Source organism: Lithobates pipiens, unplaced genomic scaffold (genome assembly GCF_037356315.1).
Source record: "Lithobates pipiens isolate NorthernLeopardFrog02 unplaced genomic scaffold, aLitPip1_a1.2 Scaffold_98, whole genome shotgun sequence".
Taxonomy (NCBI): Eukaryota; Metazoa; Chordata; class Amphibia; order Anura; family Ranidae; genus Lithobates; species Lithobates pipiens.
Window position 1 is genome coordinate 290,815 of NW_027507921.1, and position 23,212 is coordinate 314,026.

Genomic DNA, 23,212 nt, shown 5'->3' on the forward strand with positions numbered 1-23,212 from the left:
ACTGCATTATAGCTTTCGGCGTGAAAATCCTTTCTGAGCGTGCGCGCAACTTTGTTTGACGAACAAGCCTACACACGAGCGGACTGTTCGCTGAAACAAGGTTTCAGCGGACAGTTTTACGGAATTTCCGAAAAACCTTGTCCGTCAAACTGTCCGCTGAAACTGTCCGCTGAAAGCCCACACACGAGCGGACTGTCCGCCCAAACACTGTTCAGCGGACAAAGTTGGGCGAACAGTCCGCCCGTGTGTACGCGGCCTTAGACTTCTGTTTTGTGTGCTTGGAATGTATTAGCTGATTTGTGAATAAAGCTCTAGAAAAAAACATTTTGCTGACTGGTGTCCCCTTTTGTACAGATAACACTTGGAGAAGATATGAAAGGTGCAGGAGTCACTGAGAGATAAATACATTGCCATTAATACAAAAACATAACCGAGGCTCTATCCTTTCCCCACATTACAAATAAAAGTTTTTTTATGCTGTCTCTGTCCCCAGTTGAGACAATAACAATCACTTCCTGTCTACCTGACTATTTTTTAATGAAATAAGACAATATACTCCCTACCTGTTCACTTGGGAAATGTACTTTTACTTTTATTTGTTCCATTACCTTCTGTTATATTCTCCATAATATACAATAATTACAAACCCCAGCCAGAATAGGTGGTGCCTGATAGATTGATCCCTTCTGTCTGTATCACCCTGCAGGAGGAGGACAGACTCATAGCCCCATTCTGTCTATATCACCCTGCAGGAGGAGGACAGACTCATAGCTCCCTTCTGTCTGTATCACCCTGCAGGAGGAGGACAGACTCATAGCCCCATTCTGTCTATATCACCCTGCAGGAGGAGGACAGACTCATAGCTCCCTTCTGTCTGTATCACCCTGCAGGAGGAGGACAGACTCATAGCCCCCTTCTGTCTGTATCACCCTGCAGGAGGAGGACAGACTCATAGCCCCTTCTGTCTGTATCACCCTGCAGGAGGAGGACAGACTCATAGCCCCCTTCTGTCTGTATCACCCTGCAGGAGGAGGACAGACTCATAGCTCCCTTCTGTCTGTATCACCCTGCAGGAGGAGGACAGACTCATAGCCCCCTTCTGTCCATATCACCCTGCAGGAGGAGGACAGACTCATAGCCCCCTTCTGTCTGTATCACCCTGCAGGGGGAGGACAGACTCATAGCTCTCTTCTGTCTGTATCACCCTGCAGGAGGAGGACAGACTCATAGCTCCCTTCTGTCTGTATCACCCTGCAGGAGGAGGACAGACTCATAGCTCTCTTCTGTCTGTATCACCCTGCAGGAGGAGGACAGACTCATAGCCCCATTCTGTCTGTATCACCCTGCAGGAGGAGGACAGACTCATAGCTCCCTTCTGTCTGTATCACCCTGCAGGAGGAGGACAGACTCATTGCCCCCTTCTGTCTATATCACCCTGCAGGAGGAGGACAGACTCATAGCTCCCTTCTGTCTGTATCACCCTGCAGGAGGAGGACAGACTCATAGCTCCCTTCTGTCTGTATCACCCTGCAGGAGGAGGACAGACTCATAGCCCCCTTCTGTCTATATCACCCTGCAGGAGGAGGACAGACTCATAGCCCCATTCTGTCTGTATCACCCTGCAGGAGGAGGACAGACTCATAGCTCCCTTCTGTCTGTATCACCCTGGAGAAGGAGGACAGACTCATAGCTCCCTTCTGTCTGTATCACCCTGCAGGAGGAGGACAGACTCATAGCTCCCTTCTGTCTGTATCACCCTGCAGGAGAAGGACAGACTCATAGCACCCTTCTGTCTATATCACCCTGCAGGAGGAGGACAGACTCATAGCTCCCTTCTGTCTGTATCACCCTGCAGGAGGAGGACAGACTCATAGCCCCCTTCTGTCTATATCACCCTGCAGGAGGAGGACAGACTCATAGCCCCCTTCTGTCTGTATCACCCTGCAGGAGGAGGACAGACTCATAGCCCCATTCTGTCTGTATCACCCTGCAGGAGGAGGACAGACTCATAGCTCCATTCTGTCTATATCACCCTGCAGGAGGAGGACAGACTCATAGCTCCCTTCTGTCTGTATCACCCTGCAGGAGGAGGACAGACTCATAGCTCCATTCTGTCTGTATCACTCTGCAGGAGGAGGACAGACTCATAGCCCCATTCTGTCTGTATCACCCTGCAGGAGGAGGACAGACTCATAGCCCCATTCTGTCTGTATCACCCTGCAGGAGGAGGACAGACTCATAGCCCCATTCTGTCTGTATCACCCTGCAGGAGGAGGACAGACTCATAGCCCCATTCTGTCTATATCACCCAGCAGAAGGAGGCCAGACTCATAGCCCCATTATGTCTGTATCGCCCTGCAGGAGGAGGACAGACTCGTAGCTCCATTCTGTCTATATCACCCTGCAGGAGGAGGACAGACTCATAGCTCCCTTCTGTCTGTATCACCCTGCAGGAGGAGGACAGACTCATAGCTCCCTTCTGTCTGTATCACCCTGCAGGAGGAGGACAGACTCATAGCTCCCTTCTGTCTGTATCACCCTGCAGGAGGAGGACAGACTCATAGCTCCCTTCTGTCTATATCACCCTGCAGGAGGAGGACAGACTCATAGCTCCTTCTGTCTGTATCACTCTGCAGGAGGAGGACAGACTCATAGCTCCCTTCTGTCTATCACCCTGCAGAAGGAGGACAGACTCATAGCTCCATTCTGTCTGTATCACTCTGCAGGAGGAGGACAGACTCATATCCCCCTTCTGTCTGTATCACCCTGCAGGAGGAGGACAGACTCATAGCTCCCTTCTGTCTATATCACCCTGCAGGAGGAGGACAGACTCATAGCCCCCTTCTGTCTATATCACCCTGCAGGAGGAGGACAGACTCATAGCTCCCTTCTGTCTGTATCACCCTGCAGAAGGAGGACAGACTCATAGCTCCATTCTGTCTGTATCACTCTGCAGGAGGAGGACAGACTCATATCCCCCTTCTGTCTGTATCACCCTGCAGGAGGAGGACAGACTCATAGCTCCCTTCTGTCTATATCACCCTGCAGGAGGAGGACAGACTCATAGCTCCCTTCTGTCTGTATCACCCTGCAGGAGGAGGACAGACTCATAGCTCCATTCTGTCTATATCACCCTGCAGGAGGAGGACAGACTCATAGCTCCCTTCTGTCTGTATCACCCTGCAGGAGGAGGACAGACTCATAGCTCCCTTCTGTCTGTATCACCCTGCAGGAGGAGGACAGACTCATAGCTCCCTTCTGTCTGTATCACCCTGCAGGAGGAGGACAGACTCATAGCTCCCTTCTGTCTATATCACCCTGCAGGAGGAGGACAGACTCATAGCTCCTTCTGTCTGTATCACCCTGCAGGAGGAGGACAGACTCATAGCTCCCTTCTGTCTATATCACCCTGCAGGAGGAGGACAGACTCATAGCTCCTTCTGTCTGTATCACTCTGCAGGAGGAGGACAGACTCATAGCTCCCTTCTGTCTATCACCCTGCAGAAGGAGGACAGACTCATAGCTCCATTCTGTCTGTATCACCCTGCAGGAGGAGGACAGACTCATAGCTCCCTTCTGTCTGTATCACCCTGCAGAAGGAGGACAGACTCATAGCTCCATTCTGTCTGTATCACTCTGCAGGAGGAGGACAGACTCATAGCTCCCTTCTGTCTGTATCACCCTGCAGGAGGAGGACAGACTCATAGCTCCATTCTGTCTGTATCACTCTGCAGGAGGAGGACAGACTCATAGCCCCATTCTGTCTGTATCACCCTGCAGGAGGAGGACAGACTCATAGCCCCATTCTGTCTGTATCACCCTGCAGGAGGAGGACAGACTCATAGCCCCATTCTGTCTGTATCACCCTGCAGGAGGAGGACAGACTCATAGCCCCATTCTGTCTATATCACCCAGCAGAAGGAGGCCAGACTCATAGCCCCATTATGTCTGTATCGCCCTGCAGGAGGAGGACAGACTCGTAGCTCCATTCTGTCTATATCACCCTGCAGGAGGAGGACAGACTCATAGCTCCCTTCTGTCTGTATCACCCTGCAGGAGGAGGACAGACTCATAGCTCCCTTCTGTCTGTATCACCCTGCAGGAGGAGGACAGACTCATAGCTCCCTTCTGTCTGTATCACCCTGCAGGAGGAGGACAGACTCATAGCTCCCTTCTGTCTATATCACCCTGCAGGAGGAGGACAGACTCATAGCTCCTTCTGTCTGTATCACTCTGCAGGAGGAGGACAGACTCATAGCTCCCTTCTGTCTATCACCCTGCAGAAGGAGGACAGACTCATAGCTCCATTCTGTCTGTATCACTCTGCAGGAGGAGGACAGACTCATAGCTCACTTCTGTCTATATCACCCTGCAGGAGGAGGACAGACTCATAGCCCCCTTCTGTCTATATCACCCTGCAGGAGGAGGACAGACTCATAGCTCCCTTCTGTCTGTATCACCCTGCAGAAGGAGGACAGACTCATAGCTCCATTCTGTCTGTATCACCCTGCAGGAGGAGGACAGACTCATATCCCCCTTCTGTCTGTATCACCCTGCAGGAGGAGGACAGACTCATAGCTCCCTTCTGTCTATATCACCCTGCAGGAGGAGGACAGACTCATAGCTCCCTTCTGTCTGTATCACCCTGCAGGAGGAGGACAGACTCATAGCTCCATTCTGTCTATATCACCCTGCAGGAGGAGGACAGACTCATAGCTCCCTTCTGTCTGTATCACCCTGCAGGAGGAGGACAGACTCATAGCTCCCTTCTGTCTGTATCACCCTGCAGGAGGAGGACAGACTCATAGCTCCCTTCTGTCTGTATCACCCTGCAGGAGGAGGACAGACTCATAGCTCCCTTCTGTCTATATCACCCTGCAGGAGGAGGACAGACTCATAGCTCCTTCTGTCTGTATCACCCTGCAGGAGGAGGACAGACTCATAGCTCCCTTCTGTCTATATCACCCTGCAGGAGGAGGACAGACTCATAGCTCCTTCTGTCTGTATCACTCTGCAGGAGGAGGACAGACTCATAGCTCCCTTCTGTCTATCACCCTGCAGAAGGAGGACAGACTCATAGCTCCATTCTGTCTGTATCACCCTGCAGGAGGAGGACAGACTCATAGCTCCCTTCTGTCTGTATCACCCTGCAGAAGGAGGACAGACTCATAGCTCCATTCTGTCTGTATCACTCTGCAGGAGGAGGACAGACTCATAGCTCCCTTCTGTCTGTATCACCCTGCAGGAGGAGGACAGACTCATAGCTCCATTCTGTCTGTATCACTCTGCAGGAGGAGGACAGACTCATAGCCCCATTCTGTCTGTATCACCCTGCAGGAGGAGGACAGACTCATAGCCCCATTCTGTCTGTATCACCCTGCAGGAGGAGGACAGACTCATAGCCCCATTCTGTCTGTATCACCCTGCAGGAGGAGGACAGACTCATAGCCCCATTCTGTCTATATCACCCAGCAGAAGGAGGCCAGACTCATAGCCCCATTATGTCTGTATCGCCCTGCAGGAGGAGGACAGACTCGTAGCTCCATTCTGTCTATATCACCCTGCAGGAGGAGGACAGACTCATAGCTCCCTTCTGTCTGTATCACCCTGCAGGAGGAGGACAGACTCATAGCTCCCTTCTGTCTGTATCACCCTGCAGGAGGAGGACAGACTCATAGCTCCCTTCTGTCTGTATCACCCTGCAGGAGGAGGACAGACTCATAGCTCCCTTCTGTCTATATCACCCTGCAGGAGGAGGACAGACTCATAGCTCCTTCTGTCTGTATCACTCTGCAGGAGGAGGACAGACTCATAGCTCCCTTCTGTCTATCACCCTGCAGAAGGAGGACAGACTCATAGCTCCATTCTGTCTGTATCACTCTGCAGGAGGAGGACAGACTCATAGCTCACTTCTGTCTATATCACCCTGCAGGAGGAGGACAGACTCATAGCCCCCTTCTGTCTATATCACCCTGCAGGAGGAGGACAGACTCATAGCTCCCTTCTGTCTGTATCACCCTGCAGAAGGAGGACAGACTCATAGCTCCATTCTGTCTGTATCACCCTGCAGGAGGAGGACAGACTCATATCCCCCTTCTGTCTGTATCACCCTGCAGGAGGAGGACAGACTCATAGCTCCCTTCTGTCTATATCACCCTGCAGGAGGAGGACAGACTCATAGCTCCCTTCTGTCTGTATCACCCTGCAGGAGGAGGACAGACTCATAGCTCCATTCTGTCTATATCACCCTGCAGGAGGAGGACAGACTCATAGCTCCCTTCTGTCTGTATCACCCTGCAGGAGGAGGACAGACTCATAGCTCCCTTCTGTCTGTATCACCCTGCAGGAGGAGGACAGACTCATAGCTCCCTTCTGTCTGTATCACCCTGCAGGAGGAGGACAGACTCATAGCTCCCTTCTGTCTATATCACCCTGCAGGAGGAGGACAGACTCATAGCTCCTTCTGTCTGTATCACCCTGCAGGAGGAGGACAGACTCATAGCTCCCTTCTGTCTATATCACCCTGCAGGAGGAGGACAGACTCATAGCTCCTTCTGTCTGTATCACTCTGCAGGAGGAGGACAGACTCATAGCTCCCTTCTGTCTATCACCCTGCAGAAGGAGGACAGACTCATAGCTCCATTCTGTCTGTATCACCCTGCAGGAGGAGGACAGACTCATAGCTCCCTTCTGTCTGTATCACCCTGCAGAAGGAGGACAGACTCATAGCTCCATTCTGTCTGTATCACTCTGCAGGAGGAGGACAGACTCATAGCCCCCTTCTGTCTGTATCACCCTGCAGGAGGAGGACAGACTCATAGCTCCCTTCTGTCTGTATCACCCTGCAGGAGGAGGACAGACTCATAGCTCCCTTCTGTCTGTATCACCCTGCAGGAGGAGGACAGACTCATAGCTCCCTTCTGTCTATATCACCCTGCAGGAGGAGGACAGACTCATAGCCCCCTTCTGTCTATATCACCCTGCAGGAGGAGGACAGACTCATAGCCCCATTCTGTCTGTATCACCCTGCAGGAGGAGGACAGACTCATAGCTCCCTTCTGTCTGTATCACCCTGCAGGAGGAGGACAGACTCATAGCTCCATTCTGTCTGTATCACTCTGCAGGAGGAGGACAGACTCATAGCCCCCTTCTGTCTATATCACCCTGCAGAAGGAGGACAGACTCATAGCCCCCTTCCGTCTGTATCACCCTGCAGGAGGAGGACAGACTCATAGCCCCATTCTGTCTGTATCACCCTGCAGGAGGAGGACAGACTCATAGCTCCCTTCTGTCTGTATCACCCTGCAGAAGGAGGACAGACTCATAGCTCTCTTCTGTCTGTATCACCCTGCAGAAGGAGGACAGACTCATAGCCCCCTTCTGTCTGTATCATCCTGCAGGAGGAGGACAGACTCATAGCCCCCTTCTGTCTATATCACCCTGCAGGAGGAGGACAGACTCATAGTCCCCTTCTGTCTGTATCACCCTGCAGGAGGAGGACAGACTCATAGCTCCCTTCTGTCTGTATCACCCTGCAGGAGGAGGACAGACTCATAGTCCCCTTCTGTCTGTATCACCCTGCAGAAGGAGGACAGACTCATAGCTCTCTTCTGTCTGTATCACCCTGCAGAAGGAGGACAGACTCATAGCCCCCTTCTGTCTGTATCATCCTGCAGGAGGAGGACAGACTCATAGTCCCCTTCTGTCTGTATCACCCTGCAGGAGGAGGACAGACTCATAGCTCCCTTCCGTCTGTATCACCCTGCAGGAGGAGGACAGACTCATAGCCCCATTCTGTCTGTATCACCCTGCAGGAGGAGGACAGACTCATAGCTCTCTTCTGTCTGTATCACCCTGCAGAAGGAGGACAGACTCATAGCCCCCTTCTGTCTATATCACCCTGCAGGAGGAGGACAGACTCATAGCCCCCTTCTGTCTGTATCACCCTGCAGGAGGAGGACAGACTCATAGCTCCCTTCTGTCTGTATCACCCTGCAGAAGGAGGACAGACTCATAGCCCCATTCTGTCTATATCACCCTGCAGGAAGAGGACAGACTCATAGCCCCCTTCTGTCTGTATCACCCTGCAGGAGGAGGACAGACTCATAGCTCTCTTCTGTCTGTATCACCCTGCAGGAGGAGGACAGACTCATAGCTCCCTTCTGTCTGTATCACCCTGCAGGAGGAGGACAGACTCATAGCTCTCTTCTGTCTGTATCACCCTGCAGAAGGAGGACAGACTCATAGCCCCCTTCTGTCTATATCACCCTGCAGGAAGAGGACAGACTCATAGCTCTCTTCTGTCTGTATCACCCTGCAGGAGGAGGACAGACTCATAGCCCCCTTCCGTCTGTATCACCCTGCAGGAGGAGGACAGACTCATAGCTCTCTTCTGTCTGTATCACCCTGCAGGAGGAGGACAGACTCATAGCCCCCTTCTGTCTGTATCACCCTGCAGGAGGAGGACAGACTCATAGCTCTCTTCTGTCTGTATCACCCTGCAGGAGGAGGACAGACTCATAGCTCCCTTCTGTCTGTATCACCCTGCAGGAGGAGGACAGACTCATAGCTCTCTTCTGTCTGTATCACCCTGCAGAAGGAGGACAGACTCATAGCCCCCTTCTGTCTATATCACCCTGCAGGAAGAGGACAGACTCATAGCTCTCTTCTGTCTGTATCACCCTGCAGGAGGAGGACAGACTCATAGCCCCCTTCTGTCTATATCACCCTGCAGGAAGAGGACAGACTCATAGCTCTCTTCTGTCTGTATCACCCTGCAGGAGGAGGACAGACTCATAGCCCCCTTCCGTCTGTATCACCCTGCAGGAGGAGGACAGACTCATAGCCCCATTCTGTCTGTATCACCCTGCAGGAGGAGGACAGACTCATAGCTCTCTTCTGTCTGTATCACCCTGCAGGAGGAGGACAGACTCATAGCCCCATTCTGTCTATATCACCCTGCAGGAAGAGGACAGACTCATAGCCCCCTTCTGTCTGTATCACCCTGCAGGAGGAGGACAGACTCATAGCTCTCTTCTGTCTGTATCACCCTGCAGGAGGAGGACAGACTCATAGCCCCCTTCCGTCTGTATCACCCTGCAGGAGGAGGACAGACTCATAGCCCCATTCTGTCTGTATCACCCTGCAGGAGGAGGACAGACTCATAGCCCCCTTCTGTCTGTATCATCCTGCAGGAGGAGGACAGACTCATAGCCCCATTCTGTCTATATCACCCTGCAGAAGGAGGACATACTCATATCCCCCTTCTGTCTGTATCACCCTGCAGGAGGAGGACAGACTCATAGCCCCCTTCTGTCTGTATCACCCTGCAGGAGGAGGACAGACTCATAGCCCCCTTCTGTCTGTATCACCCTGCAGGAGGAGGACAGACTCATAGCTCCCTTCTGTCTGTATCACCCTGCAGGAGGAGGACAGACTCATAGCTCTCTTCTGTCTGTATCACCCTGCAGAAGGAGGACAGACTCATAGCCCCCTTCCGTCTGTATCACCCTGCAGGAGGAGGACAGACTCATAGCCCCATTCTGTCTGTATCACCCTGCAGGAGGAGGACAGACTCATAGCCCCCTTCTGTCTGTATCATCCTGCAGGAGGAGGACAGACTCATAGCCCCATTCTGTCTATATCACCCTGCAGAAGGAGGACATACTCATATCCCCCTTCTGTCTGTATCACCCTGCAGGAGGAGGACAGACTCATAGCCCCCTTCTGTCTGTATCACCCTGCAGGAGGAGGACAGACTCATAGCCCCCTTCTGTCTGTATCACCCTGCAGGAGGAGGACAGACTCATAGCTCCCTTCTGTCTGTATCACCCTGCAGGAGGAGGACAGACTCATAGCTCTCTTCTGTCTGTATCACCCTGCAGGAGGAGGACAGACTCATAGCCCCATTCTGTCTGTATCACCCTGCAGGAGGAGGACAGACTCATAGCTCCCTTCTGTCTGTATCACCCTGCAGAAGGAGGACAGACTCATAGCCCCATTCTGTCTGTATCACCCTGCAGGAGGAGGACAGACTCATAGCCCCCTTCTGTCTATATCACCCTGCAGGAAGAGGACAGACTCATAGCTCCCTTCTGTCTGTATCACCCTGCAGGAGGAGGACAGACTCATAGCTCTCTTCTGTCTGTATCACCCTGCAGGAGGAGGACAGACTCATAGCCCCATTCTCTCTGTATCACCCTGCAGGAGGAGGACAGACTCATAGCTCCCTTCTGTCTATATCACCCTGCAGGAGGAGGACAGACTCATAGCTCTCTTCTGTCTGTATCACCCTGCAGAAGGAGGACAGACTCATAGCCCCCTTCTGTCTATATCACCCTGCAGGAAGAGGACAGACTCATAGCTCCCTTCTGTCTGTATCACCCTGCAGGAGGAGGACAGACTCATAGCCCCCTTCTGTCTATATCACCCTGCAGGAGAAGGACAGACTCATAGCTCCCTTCTGTCTGTATCATCCTGCAGGAGGAGGACAGACTCATAGCTCCATTCTGTCTGTATCACCCTGCAGGAAGAGGACAGACTCATAGCTCTCTTCTGTCTGTATCACCCTGCAGGAGGAGGACAGACTCATAGCCCCCTTCCGTCTGTATCACCCTGCAGGAGGAGGACAGACTCATAGCCCCCTTCCGTCTGTATCACCCTGCAGGAGGAGGACAGACTCATAGCCCCATTCTGTCTGTATCACCCTGCAGGAGGAGGACAGACTCATAGCTCTCTTCTGTCTGTATCACCCTGCAGGAGGAGGACAGACTCATAGCCCCCTTCCGTCTGTATCACCCTGCAGGAGGAGGACAGACTCATAGCCCCATTCTGTCTGTATCACCCTGCAGGAGGAGGACAGTCTCATAGCTCCCTTCTGTCTGTATCACCCTGCAGGAGGAGGACAGACTCATAGCTCTCTTCTGTCTGTATCACCCTGCAGGAGGAGGACAGACTCATAGCCCCATTCTGTCTATATCACCCTGCAGGAAGAGGACAGACTCATAGCCCCCTTCTGTCTGTATCACCCTGCAGGAGGAGGACAGACTCATAGCTCTCTTCTGTCTGTATCACCCTGCAGGAGGAGGACAGACTCATAGCTCTCTTCTGTCTGTATCACCCTGCAGGAGGAGGACAGACTCATAGCCCCCTTCCGTCTGTATCACCCTGCAGGAGGAGGACAGACTCATAGCCCCATTCTGTCTGTATCACCCTGCAGGAGGAGGACAGACTCATAGCCCCATTCTGTCTGTATCACCCTGCAGGAGGAGGACAGACTCATAGCCCCCTTCTGTCTGTATCACCCTGCAGGAGGAGGACAGACTCATAGCCCCATTCTGTCTGTATCACCCTGCAGGAGGAGGACAGACTCATAGCCCCATTCTGTCTGTATCACCCTGCAGGAGGAGGACAGACTCATAGCTCCCTTCTGTCTGTATCACCCTGCAGGAGGAGGACAGACTCATAGCTCTCTTCTGTCTGTATCACCCTGCAGGAGGAGGACAGACTCATAGCCCCTTCTGTCTGTATCATCCTGCAGGAGGAGGACAGACTCATAGCCCCATTCTGTCTATATCACCCTGCAGAAGGAGGACAGACTCATATCCCCCTTCTGTTTGTATCACCCTGCAGGAGGAGGACAGACTCATAGCTCTCTTCTGTCTGTATCACCCTGCAGAAGGAGGACAGACTCATAGCCCCCTTCTGTCTATATCACCCTGCAGGAAGAGGACAGACTCATAGCCCCCTTCCGTCTGTATCACCCTGCAGGAGGAGGACAGACTCATAGCTCCCTTCTGTCTGTATCACCCTGCAGGAGGAGGACAGACTCATAGCTCTCTTCTGTCTGTATCACCCTGCAGGAGGAGGACAGACTCATAGCCCCCTTCCGTCTGTATCACCCTGCAGGAGGAGGACAGACTCATAGCCCCATTCTGTCTGTATCACCCTGCAGGAGGAGGACAGACTCATAGCTCCCTTCTGTCTATATCACCCTGCAGGAGGAGGACAGACTCATAGCTCTCTTCTGTCTGTATCACCCTGCAGAAGGAGGACAGACTCATAGCCCCCTTCTGTCCATATCACCCTGCAGGAAGAGGACAGACTCATAGCCCCATTCTGTCTATATCACCCTGCAGGAGGAGGACAGACTCATAGCCCCCTTCTGTCTGTATCACCCTGCAGGAGGAGGACAGACTCATAGCTCCATTCTGTCTGTATCACCCTGCAGGAGGAGGACAGACTCATAGCCCCATTCTGTCTATATCACCCTGCAGGAGGAGGACAGACTCATAGCCCCCTTCTGTCTGTATCACCCTGCAGGAGGAGGACAGACTCATAGCCCCCTTCTGTCCATATCACCCTGCAGGAAGAGGACAGACTCATAGCTCTCTTCTGTCTGTATCACCCTGCAGGAGGAGGACAGACTCATAGCTCTCTTCTGTCTGTATCACCCTGCAGGAGGAGGACAGACTCATAGCTCTCTTCTGTCTGTATCACCCTGCAGGAGGAGGACAGACTCATAGCCCCCTTCTGTCTATATCACCCTGCAGGAGGAGGACAGACTCATAGCCCCCTTCTGTCTGTATCACCCTGCAGGAGGAGGACAGACTCATATCCCCCTTCTGTCTGTATCACCCTGCAGGAGGAGGACAGACTCATAGCCCCCTTCTGTCTATATCACCCTGCAGGAGGAGGACAGACTCATAGCTCCCTTCTGTCTGTATCACTCTGCAGGAGGAGGACAGACTCATAGCCCCATTCTGTCTGTATCACCCTGCAGGAGGAGGACAGACTCATAGCTCTCTTCTGTCTGTATCACCCTGCAGAAGGAGGACAGACTCATATCCCCCTTCTGTCTGTATCACCCTGCAGGAGGAGGACAGACTCATAGCCCCCTTCTGTCTGTATCACCCTGCAGGAGGAGGACAGACTCATAGCCCCATTCTGTCTGTATCACCCTGCAGGAGGAGGACAGACTCATAGCCCCATTCTGTCTGTATCACCCTGCAGGAGGAGGACAGACTCATAGCTCCCTTCTGTCTGTATCACCCTGCAGGAGGAGGACAGACTCATAGCTCTCTTCTGTCTGTATCACCCTGCAGGAGGAGGACAGACTCATAGCCCCTTCTGTCTGTATCATCCTGCAGGAGGAGGACAGACTCATAGCCCCATTCTGTCTATATCACCCTGCAGAAGGAGGACAGACTCATATCCCCCTTCTGTTTGTATCACCCTGCAGGAGGAGGACAGACTCATAGCTCTCTTCTGTCTGTATCACCCTGCAGAAGGAGGACAGACTCATAGCCCCCTTCTGTCTATATCACCCTGCAGGAAGAGGACAGACTCATAGCCCCCTTCCGTCTGTATCACCCTGCAGGAGGAGGACAGACTCATAGCTCCCTTCTGTCTGTATCACCCTGCAGGAGGAGGACAGACTCATAGCTCTCTTCTGTCTGTATCACCCTGCAGGAGGAGGACAGACTCATAGCCCCCTTCCGTCTGTATCACCCTGCAGGAGGAGGACAGACTCATAGCCCCATTCTGTCTGTATCACCCTGCAGGAGGAGGACAGACTCATAGCTCCCTTCTGTCTATATCACCCTGCAGGAGGAGGACAGACTCATAGCTCTCTTCTGTCTGTATCACCCTGCAGAAGGAGGACAGACTCATAGCCCCCTTCTGTCCATATCACCCTGCAGGAAGAGGACAGACTCATAGCCCCATTCTGTCTATATCACCCTGCAGGAGGAGGACAGACTCATAGCCCCCTTCTGTCTGTATCACCCTGCAGGAGGAGGACAGACTCATAGCTCCATTCTGTCTGTATCACCCTGCAGGAGGAGGACAGACTCATAGCCCCATTCTGTCTATATCACCCTGCAGGAGGAGGACAGACTCATAGCCCCCTTCTGTCTGTATCACCCTGCAGGAGGAGGACAGACTCATAGCCCCCTTCTGTCCATATCACCCTGCAGGAAGAGGACAGACTCATAGCTCTCTTCTGTCTGTATCACCCTGCAGGAGGAGGACAGACTCATAGCCCCCTTCCATCTGTATCACCCTGCAGGAGGAGGACAGACTCATAGCCCCATTCTGTCTGTATCACCCTGCAGGAGGAGGACAGACTCATAGCTCTCTTCTGTCTATATCACCCTGCAGGAGGAGGACAGACTCATATCCCCCTTCTGTCTATATCACCCTGCAGGAGGAGGACAGACTCATAGCCCCCTTCTGTCTGTATCACCCTGCAGGAGGAGGACAGACTCATAGCCCCATTCTGTCTGTATCACCCTGCAGGGGGAGGACAGACTCATAGCTCTCTTCTGTCTGTATCACCCTGCAGGAGGAGGACAGACTCATAGCCCCCTTCTGTCTGTATCACCCTGCAGGAGGAGGACAGACTCATAGCCCCCTTCTGTCTATATCACCCTGCAGGAGGAGGACAGACTCATAGCTCCCTTCTGTCTGTATCACTCTGCAGGAGGAGGACAGACTCATAGCTCTCTTCTGTCTGTATCACCCTGCAGGAGGAGGACAGACTCATAGCTCTCTTCTGTCTGTATCACCCTGCAGGAGGAGGACAGACTCATAGCTCTCTTCTGTCTGTATCACCCTGCAGGAGGAGGACAGACTCATAGCCCCCTTCTGTCTATATCACCCTGCAGGAGGAGGACAGACTCATAGCCCCCTTCTGTCTGTATCACCCTGCAGGAGGAGGACAGACTCATATCCCCCTTCTGTCTGTATCACCCTGCAGGAGGAGGACAGACTCATAGCCCCCTTCTGTCTATATCACCCTGCAGGAGGAGGACAGACTCATAGCTCCCTTCTGTCTGTATCACTCTGCAGGAGGAGGACAGACTCATAGCCCCATTCTGTCTGTATCACCCTGCAGGAGGAGGACAGACTCATAGCTCTCTTCTGTCTGTATCACCCTGCAGAAGGAGGACAGACTCATATCCCCCTTCTGTCTGTATCACCCTGCAGGAGGAGGACAGACTCATAGCTCCCTTCTGTCTGTATCACCCTGCAGAAGGAGGACAGACTCATATCCCCCTTCTGTCTGTATCACCCTGCAGGAGGAGGACAGACTCATAGCCCCATTCTGTCTGTATCACCCTGCAGAAGGAGGACAGACTCATATCCCCCTTCTGTCTGTATCACCCTGCAGGAGGAGGACAGACTCATAGCTCCATTCTGTCTGTATCACCCTGCAGAAGGAGGACAGACTCATATCCCCCTTCTGTCTGTATCACCCTGCAGGAGGAGGACAGACTCATAGCTCCCTTCTGTCTATATCACCCTGCAGGAGGAGGACAGACTCATAGCCCCATTCTGTCTGTATCACCCTGCAGGAGGAGGACAGACTCATAGCTCTCTTCTGTCTATATCACCCTGCAGGAGGAGGACAGACTCATAGCCCCCTTCTATCTGTATCATCCTGCAGGAGGAGGACAGACTCATAGCCCCCTTCTGTCTGTATCACCCTGCAGGAGGAGAACTGACTTGTGAACTTGGTGCAGAAATCTCACCCAGTCCAAGAGAGATATAGAACCTGCCAGGTAGTTTATATTGCCTTCATTTACCATGCACTGAAATATCAGCTGTGTAAAAAATTAATCCTTTTAAATCTTGAAGGGGTAGACCCATTTTATTTGCTTGTTATATGTGTCACTCTTTTACGTTTCCAGGAACATCATTACTGATGATGACAATGATAAATGGTATGAAGAGAATGATGATGAATGGGATGTAAAGAAAGGCTTTACCAACCTGAGTGGACAGTCAGAGGATATCACAGATGGTCCACAGTATGGTAAATAAAACAAAAGTTCCTCTGATCAATAAGGCCTTAGTAATTTAGCCACTGCTACATAGATGAGAAAAATGATCTTTTACGTTTCCACTCTCTTATATTTTGCACCCTCTTTGTTTTATTTTGCTTATTTCCCTCCTTCCTTTTTTTTTTAATAGAAGGTATTGTTTCTATGCACTGGATTAATGATAGTCAACGGACCTGAAACAACTCTAATACCATGTACGCACGGTCGGACTTTCCGGCAGAAAAAGTCAGACGGAATCATTTCATCGGATATTCCGATTGTGTGTGGGCTTCAGCTGACTTTTTTTTTTTTTTTTTTCGAAAATTCTGACGGACCTAGAAATAGAACATGTTTTAAATCTTTCCAATGAAATCAATTTCTATCGGGAAAATCACTCGTCTGTATGCTGTTCCGACGGACCAAAATCGACGCAAGGGCAGCTATTGGCTACTGGCTATTGAACTTCCCTTTTCTAGTCCCGTCGTACATATTGTTAAGCCCCATACACACTATCAGTTTTTCTGCAGATTTTTTCCTCCAGATTTACCAAAACCATATAATATGAGGTCAAACCTAAGGAGTTTTAATGTGTATGCATTCAGGCAGGCCCTTCTACTACATGGTTTTGGTAAATCTGAAGACAAAAATCAGCAGGAAATCTGATAGTGTGTATGTGGCTTAAGAGCCCATTCACACAGGGGCAACACGACTTGTAGGCGACTTGAGTCAGGCAACTTGGACACGACTTGAGTTAAGATCACAGCGCGACTTGGGACGACTTCAAAACGACTTGTGATGACTTCAAGCCCGACTTGGGACGACTTACAAGTCGCCCCAGGCCAGGCGACTTTTGCCGAGGCCAAGCAGAGAATGAGCTCAAGGGGGAACTCCACGGCAAATTTCTGAAAAAAATTTGGCGTGGGTTCCCCCTCCGAGAGCATACCAGGCCCTTAGGTCTGGTATGGATTCCAAGGGGAACCCCCTACGCCGAAAAAACGGCGTGGGGGTCCCCCCCAGATCCACACCTGACCCTTATCCGAGCACGCTACCCGGCCGGTCAGGAAAGGGGGTGGGGACGAGCGGGCGGCCCCCCCCCTCCTGAGCCGTACCAGGCCGCGTGCCCTCAACATGGGGGGGTGCCTTGGGGGAGGGGGGGCGTGCGGCCCCCCCACCCCAAAGCACCTTGTCCCCATGTCGATGAGGACAAGGGCCTCTTCCCGACAACCCTGGCCGTTGGTTGTCGGGGTCTGCGGGCGGGGGGCTTATCGGAATCCGGGAGCCCCCTTTAATAAGGGGGCCCCCGGATACCGGCCCCCCACCCTATGTGAATGAGTATGGGGTACAATGTACCCCTACCCATTCACCTGTGGAAAAAAAGTACAAAAAAAAAACACAACACAGGGAAAAAATATTTTATTGCACAGCTCCGGGGGTCTTCCGTCTTCGGGGGTCTTCTCGCCGGACTCCTCCGCTATCTTCTTGTAGCTCTTTTGCTAGCGGAGGAGTCCGGCTTTCTTCCTCCCCGCCGCCGGCCTCTTCTCCCGACTTCGGGGGTCTTGTCCCCCTCTTCGGTTCTTCTGCCGGGCCACCGTGCCTTCTTATAGCTCTTTTGCAGGCGGTGGCCCGGTCTTCTGTCGCCGCCGCCGCCGCCTTCCGTTCTTCTTCTTCTTCTTCTTCTTCTTCTCCAGGAGATGTTGACACGACGCTCTCTCCGGCAACAATGCCAGGGATGCGCTCCGCTGCCACTTATATAGGGACAATGGGGCGGTGTCACATGGGTTGATGTCACATGGCAAGGGGGCGGGGTCACCATGTGACATCAACCCATGTGACCAACCCATGTGACATCAACCCATGTGACACCGCCCCATTGTCCCTATATAAGTGGCAGCGGAGCGCGTCCCTGGCATTGTGGCCGGAGAGAGCGTCGTGTCAACATCTCCTGGAGAAGAAGAAGAAGAAGAAGAAGAAGAACGGAAGGCGGCGGCGGCGGCGACAGAAGACCGGGCCACCGCCTGCAAAAGAGCTATAAGAAGGCGTGGTGGCCCGGCAGAAGAACCGAAGAGGGGGACAAGACCCCCGAAGTCGGGAGAAGAGGCCGGCGGCGGGGAGGAAGAAAGCCGGACTCCTCCGCTAGCAAAAGAGCTACAAGAAGATAGCGGAGGAGTCCGGCGAGAAGACCCCCGAAGACGGAAGACCCCCGGAGCTGTGCAATAAAATATTTTTTCCCTGTGTTGTGTTTTTTTTTTGTACTTTTTTTCCACAGGTGAATGGGTAGGGGTACATTGTACCCCATACTCATTCACATAGGGTGGGGGGCCGGTATCCGGGGGCCCCCTTATTAAAGGGGGCTCCCGGATTCCGATAAGCCCCCCGCCCGCAGACCCCGACAACCAACGGCCAGGGTTGTCGGGAAGAGGCCCTTGTCCTCATCGACATGGGGACAAGGTGCTTTGGGGTGGGGGGCCGCACGCCCCCCCTCCCCCAAGGCACCCCCCCATGTTGAGGGCACGCGGCCTGGTACGGCTCAGGAGGGGGGGGGGGCGCCCGCTCGTCCCCACCCCCTTTCCTGGCCGGCCGGGTAGCGTGCTCGGATAAGGGTCTGGTGTGGATCTGGGGGGGACCCCCACGCCGTTTTTTCGGCGTAGGGGGTTCCCCTTGGAATCCATACCAGACCTAAGGACCTGGTATGCTCTCGGAGGGGGAACCCACGCCAAATTTTTTTCAGAAATTTGCTGTGAAGTTCCCCCTTCAGAGCTAATAATTCTGTCAAAGTCGCCTCCGTATAGACGGAGATCCGACTTGGAGGCGACCTCCATTGAAATCAATGGGTACCGGTCGCCTACAAGTCGGATAGAAGTAGTACAGGAACCTTTTCTGAAGTCGGAGCGACTTCAGTAGTGTGCATTAAGACGGCTCTCATTCACTTACATTGCTTTTTAAATGTTGTCCGACCTGAGGCGACCTGAGGCGACTAGGGGCGACCTGAAGTCGGATCAGGAGTTGCCCCTGTGTGAATGGGCTCTAAGTCACCACGTTCTAAGCGATCGGACGTTGGTTTGATAGTGTGTAGGCAAGTCCGTTTCAGCGGAACTCCGTCGGAAAAACGGCCAGAGTTTATTCTGACGTAAAAAAAAAGGTTGTGTGTACACGGCATTAGTAGTTTGGAATAAATGGCTCTAATAGGATAAGACTGGCCATAGATGAGTCTTTTTTTTTTTCATTCAACCAATAGGTTGTACGAAAAAAATTACACGATTCCCCTATCCATACATTTAAGTTGGGTGGGAAAATCCTCCCTGCTGTGTCTTTGTATTATGACTTTCTCATGCAGGCAATAGAATTCAGTACTGATTAAATGTAAATTTTCCAACGGGACGGTGGAACAGTAGATCGTCTGTTGTTTAACCACAGTGGTCACACATGGATAAAAATTTGGCTGGCTCCTGCTAAACCAGGCTGTATCTGTACTATAAACCAGTAGTTCTTGTACCGTTGACAACAGGGGCAGACTTATAGCTTATGGATCCCTTCTTTCTGTATAGTGATGAGCTATGGTTCAACCCAAATATGCTGGAAACTGTCACAAGATAAGAGGCCACCGACCCAATTACCTGCGACTGGGAAAGTCTTTGCTCCGCATAACATAGGGGCAGGGTTTCTGGTGATATCATTGACCTAATATGGCCACATCATTAACCAAAGATGTCCATGAAGCCATATTAGGTCAATGATATCACCAGCATTCCCACTCTTTTGTTAAGTGCAGCTGTGGGATGGGAAATTCTTACAGAACATTTAATTGGGAAAGAGGCCTGCTATTATGTGACAGCATCTCGTGGGCTCGACCTAGCTTGTCCTATTTCAGGAAGAGGAACAGACTTACAGTATAACGCTATCATGTCTGTATCACACTTGAGAGGAGGGACAGACATACAGCTCCCTTCAGTCTATGACAGTTTGAGGGCAGTTTGCTCAGCTGATAATTTTCTATGTCATATGATTTATTTTTCCTTTGCTATTCACATAGGCTCAACCAAAAACAGTGCTTCTGGTAAAAGGCCATTTAAAGCCCAACTGGAAACAGTGGACACAAATATTCAGGTGAGTTAAAAGCTAAATCTTTTATTAATCTTTGATGTGCTTGCTCTAGTATTCTTATTTTCTCATCTTACAGTTAATTTGGTGTATCTGTTTTATGGCCTTAGCATGGCAATTTTGTTATCCAAACTGCAATGAAAAGAGCAATAAGTATATGCAAAGTTTTAAGCGGTAGTAAACCGCATCAAGAAAAAAAAAGGCACCAGGCAGTTTAGGTCATAATGTGCTAGTATTTATCGCATGCTAGCACATTATGACAGGCTTACCTGAGTACGAAGCCCTCCAGCATTTACGGCGTGGCTCTGAGGGAACGGTATGGGTATGCCGTTCCTTTCAGAAATCATGCGCTGGCGCTGACATCACCATCTTCATCTAAAGTAAATATCTCCTAAAGGGTGCATGTTTAGAAGATATTTATTGTACCTATAGGTAAGCCTTATTATAAGTAGGGATGAGCCGAACACCCTCCATTTCAGTCCGCAGCAGAATATGCGAACAGGTAAAAAATTTGTTCAAACATGCGAACACCATTAAAGTCTATGGGACATGAATGTGAAAAATCAAAAGTGCTAATTTTAAAGGCTTATATGCAAGTTATTGCCATAAAAAGTGTTTGGGGACCTGGGTCCTGCCCCTGGGGACATGTATCAATGCAAAAAAAAAAAAAGTCAGTTTTTTCGGGAGCAGAGATTTTAATAATGTTTAAAGTGAAACAATAAAAATGAAATATTCCTTTAAATATCGTGCCTGGGGGGTGTATATAGTATGCCTGTAAAGTAATGTGTTTTTTGCTGTGTTTAGGACAATACCACAGCAAAATTACATTCCTGAAGGAAAAAATATATTTTAAAACTACTTGTGGCTGTAATGTTTTGTCGGGTGCCAGCAATATAGATGCAAATCACTGAAAAAAATGTCACCCCCCCCCCCCCCTAGTCCATTACCAAGCCCTTTGGGTCTGGTATGGGTATTAAGGGGAACCCCACACTCAAATTAAAAACAAATAAAAGGCGCGTGCACTATATACTCTGAACAGCAGTATATATACTATATGGCCTGCCCTATATATTCTGCATAAAATTGGGCCTTATGTGTTGGTGGTACCAGAACACTGTAAGCCCTCACAGTTACTCTTGGGGAGTGCATGAACGGGCCCTGCTGTGAAATACTATATCAAAAATTGTAATGACATGCACCTGTTAAACAGGGGCAGGAAAATTGGGCCTTTGGTGGTGGTGTTGGTGGTACCAGAACATGGTATGCCCTCACAGTTAATCTTGTTGGTCACAGGAACGGGCCCTGCTGTGAAATATTATATCAAGAATTGTAATTACATGCTCCTGTTAAACAGGGGCAGAAAAACTGTACCTTGGGTGGTGGTGGTGGTTGTGCCACAACACTGTAAGCCCTCACAGTTACTCTTGTTGGGTGCAGAAACGAGCCCTGCTGTGAAATATTATATCACGAATTTTAGTTACAGGCCCCTGTTAAACAAGGGCAGAAAATTGGGCCTTGGGTGGTGGAGCCACAACACTGTAAGCCCTCACAGATACTCTTGTTGGGCGCAGGAATGGGTCCTGTGTCAAAATATTATATTAAGAATTGTAATTACATCAAGGGATCCCACATCCATAGCAAATTCAATCAGTTACATTAACATCAGCTGCTTTATAGCTGCTGATCCAAGACTGATTATTTTTGATGAATGTGAGCCTATCAACAGAGTCTGTGGACAGGAGAAATCTTTGATCCCTTAAAAACCCTCCAACGGCACTAAATGTGCATTCAGAAAGCAGGCTGGATGCAGGACAGGTCAGTAGCTCGATTGTATATTGAGCAAGTTCTGGCCAATGGTCCATCCTCAAGACCCATTAACCCAGTGGATGATCTGTTGGAAAGGTTTCCAAGTCTGCTTTTGCTCCTAGATATTCCTGCACCATGTAATACAGATGCTGGTGATGGTTGCTTGAACTGATCAGACCTTGGCCCTGAGGACTCAGTTCTGCGGTTTGATGAAATAGGGTGGCTTCCCTTAGTTGCTCCCTAGAGGACATCCTGCCTCGTTGGAGTTGTGCCTCCTCCTCCTTTCTTCTCTCAGGCACCCAAGTACAGTCAGTGACCTCACCATCCCTTCCCTCCTCGCCACTGGAGAAAACTTGACAGTATGCTGCAGCTGGGGGAACATGACTGCCAGTTTCTTGACCTTCTTGGGCACCCCCTCTCTTTAGGCTCACGTTACTCCCCTCCTCAACTTGAGAACCAACATCGGAGCCTTCATATCGCTGCACATCCTCCAGCAGCATGTACCCGGCACTGTGATCAAATAATTCTGGGGACTCCTCCGTGCATGATGGTGGGGCTACGGAAGGAGTGACTGTGGACAAGTAACCAGTGGAATAGGCCACTTTGGCATCTGCGTTGGAAGGCAAACTACTCTGAGCCTGAGTGAAAGAGAATGAGGAGGACTAGGACAGCTTTGTTTTCCACTCCACTAACTCTTCTGTATGTTCTGGCTCAATAACACGGCCAGCAGCAGAAAAAAAGGACAAGCTTGCCCCACGGCCACCTGCAGAGGATGCACCATGTCCACGACCAGCACTGTTGACTGTAGACACAGAGGCTGCTTGTCCTCTTTTAGTGGCCTATGAGCTTCTGCCTCTCCTTGGTGGCTAGACATTATGTATATTTTGTTTTTCAACACCACACTACACTGTATTGTGTACACCCCCAGAAGTGTAGTAGACATTGCACTGTAGATATAGTCTACAGTGGGTGCATATATATATATATATATATATATATATATATATATATATATATATATATATATATATATATATATATATATATATTTTTTTTTTTTTTTTTTTTTTTGTGACGATCCGGGGTGATTAGGTTCAGAAATGTGCCACTCCAGACTTGTGTTTTTAGGGCATGGCAGCCCACTTTTATTTAAAGGAAACGAAAAAGTTCAAACAAACAGTAATCTTCCCTTGCAGGGTGTTCCACCATCACTGTATAAACAAAGGATAGCCTCCTGTCTTACTCACTGTCAGCTTCGGGCTGCTTTAGACACAGGCTACACCTGCCTGCTTCAGACATGCACACAGACTGTCACCTGCAGTTTTAGACTCCGAGACCTCCTGTCTCTTTCTTCTGGAGCCGTCTCCTACTGGAACCCTCCCAGCCTCCTGACCAGACTTCCTGTCTGCTGGGCAGAGCTGTTTCCAAGTCTAAGCACTGACTTCTTTTCCTGGCATGTTTATGAACCCAGCCCACAGGTGTGT

At 50.9% G+C, this 23,212-nt stretch overlaps 1 protein-coding gene across 7 annotated transcripts in view; it reads left to right on the top strand.

Moving 5' to 3' along the window:
• Positions 1-23,212, top strand: part of LOC143973780 (uncharacterized) — a 183,197-nt gene that overhangs the window by 157,802 nt on the left and 2,183 nt on the right. For all 7 annotated transcript variants that reach the window (XM_077474635.1, XM_077474638.1, XM_077474632.1 and 4 more), the window contains 2 exons: positions 15,693-15,817; positions 19,855-19,928. In XM_077474635.1, the coding sequence (XP_077330761.1) occupies positions 15,693-15,817; positions 19,855-19,928 (199 nt within the window). The remainder of the gene's footprint in view (positions 1-15,692; positions 15,818-19,854; positions 19,929-23,212) is intronic.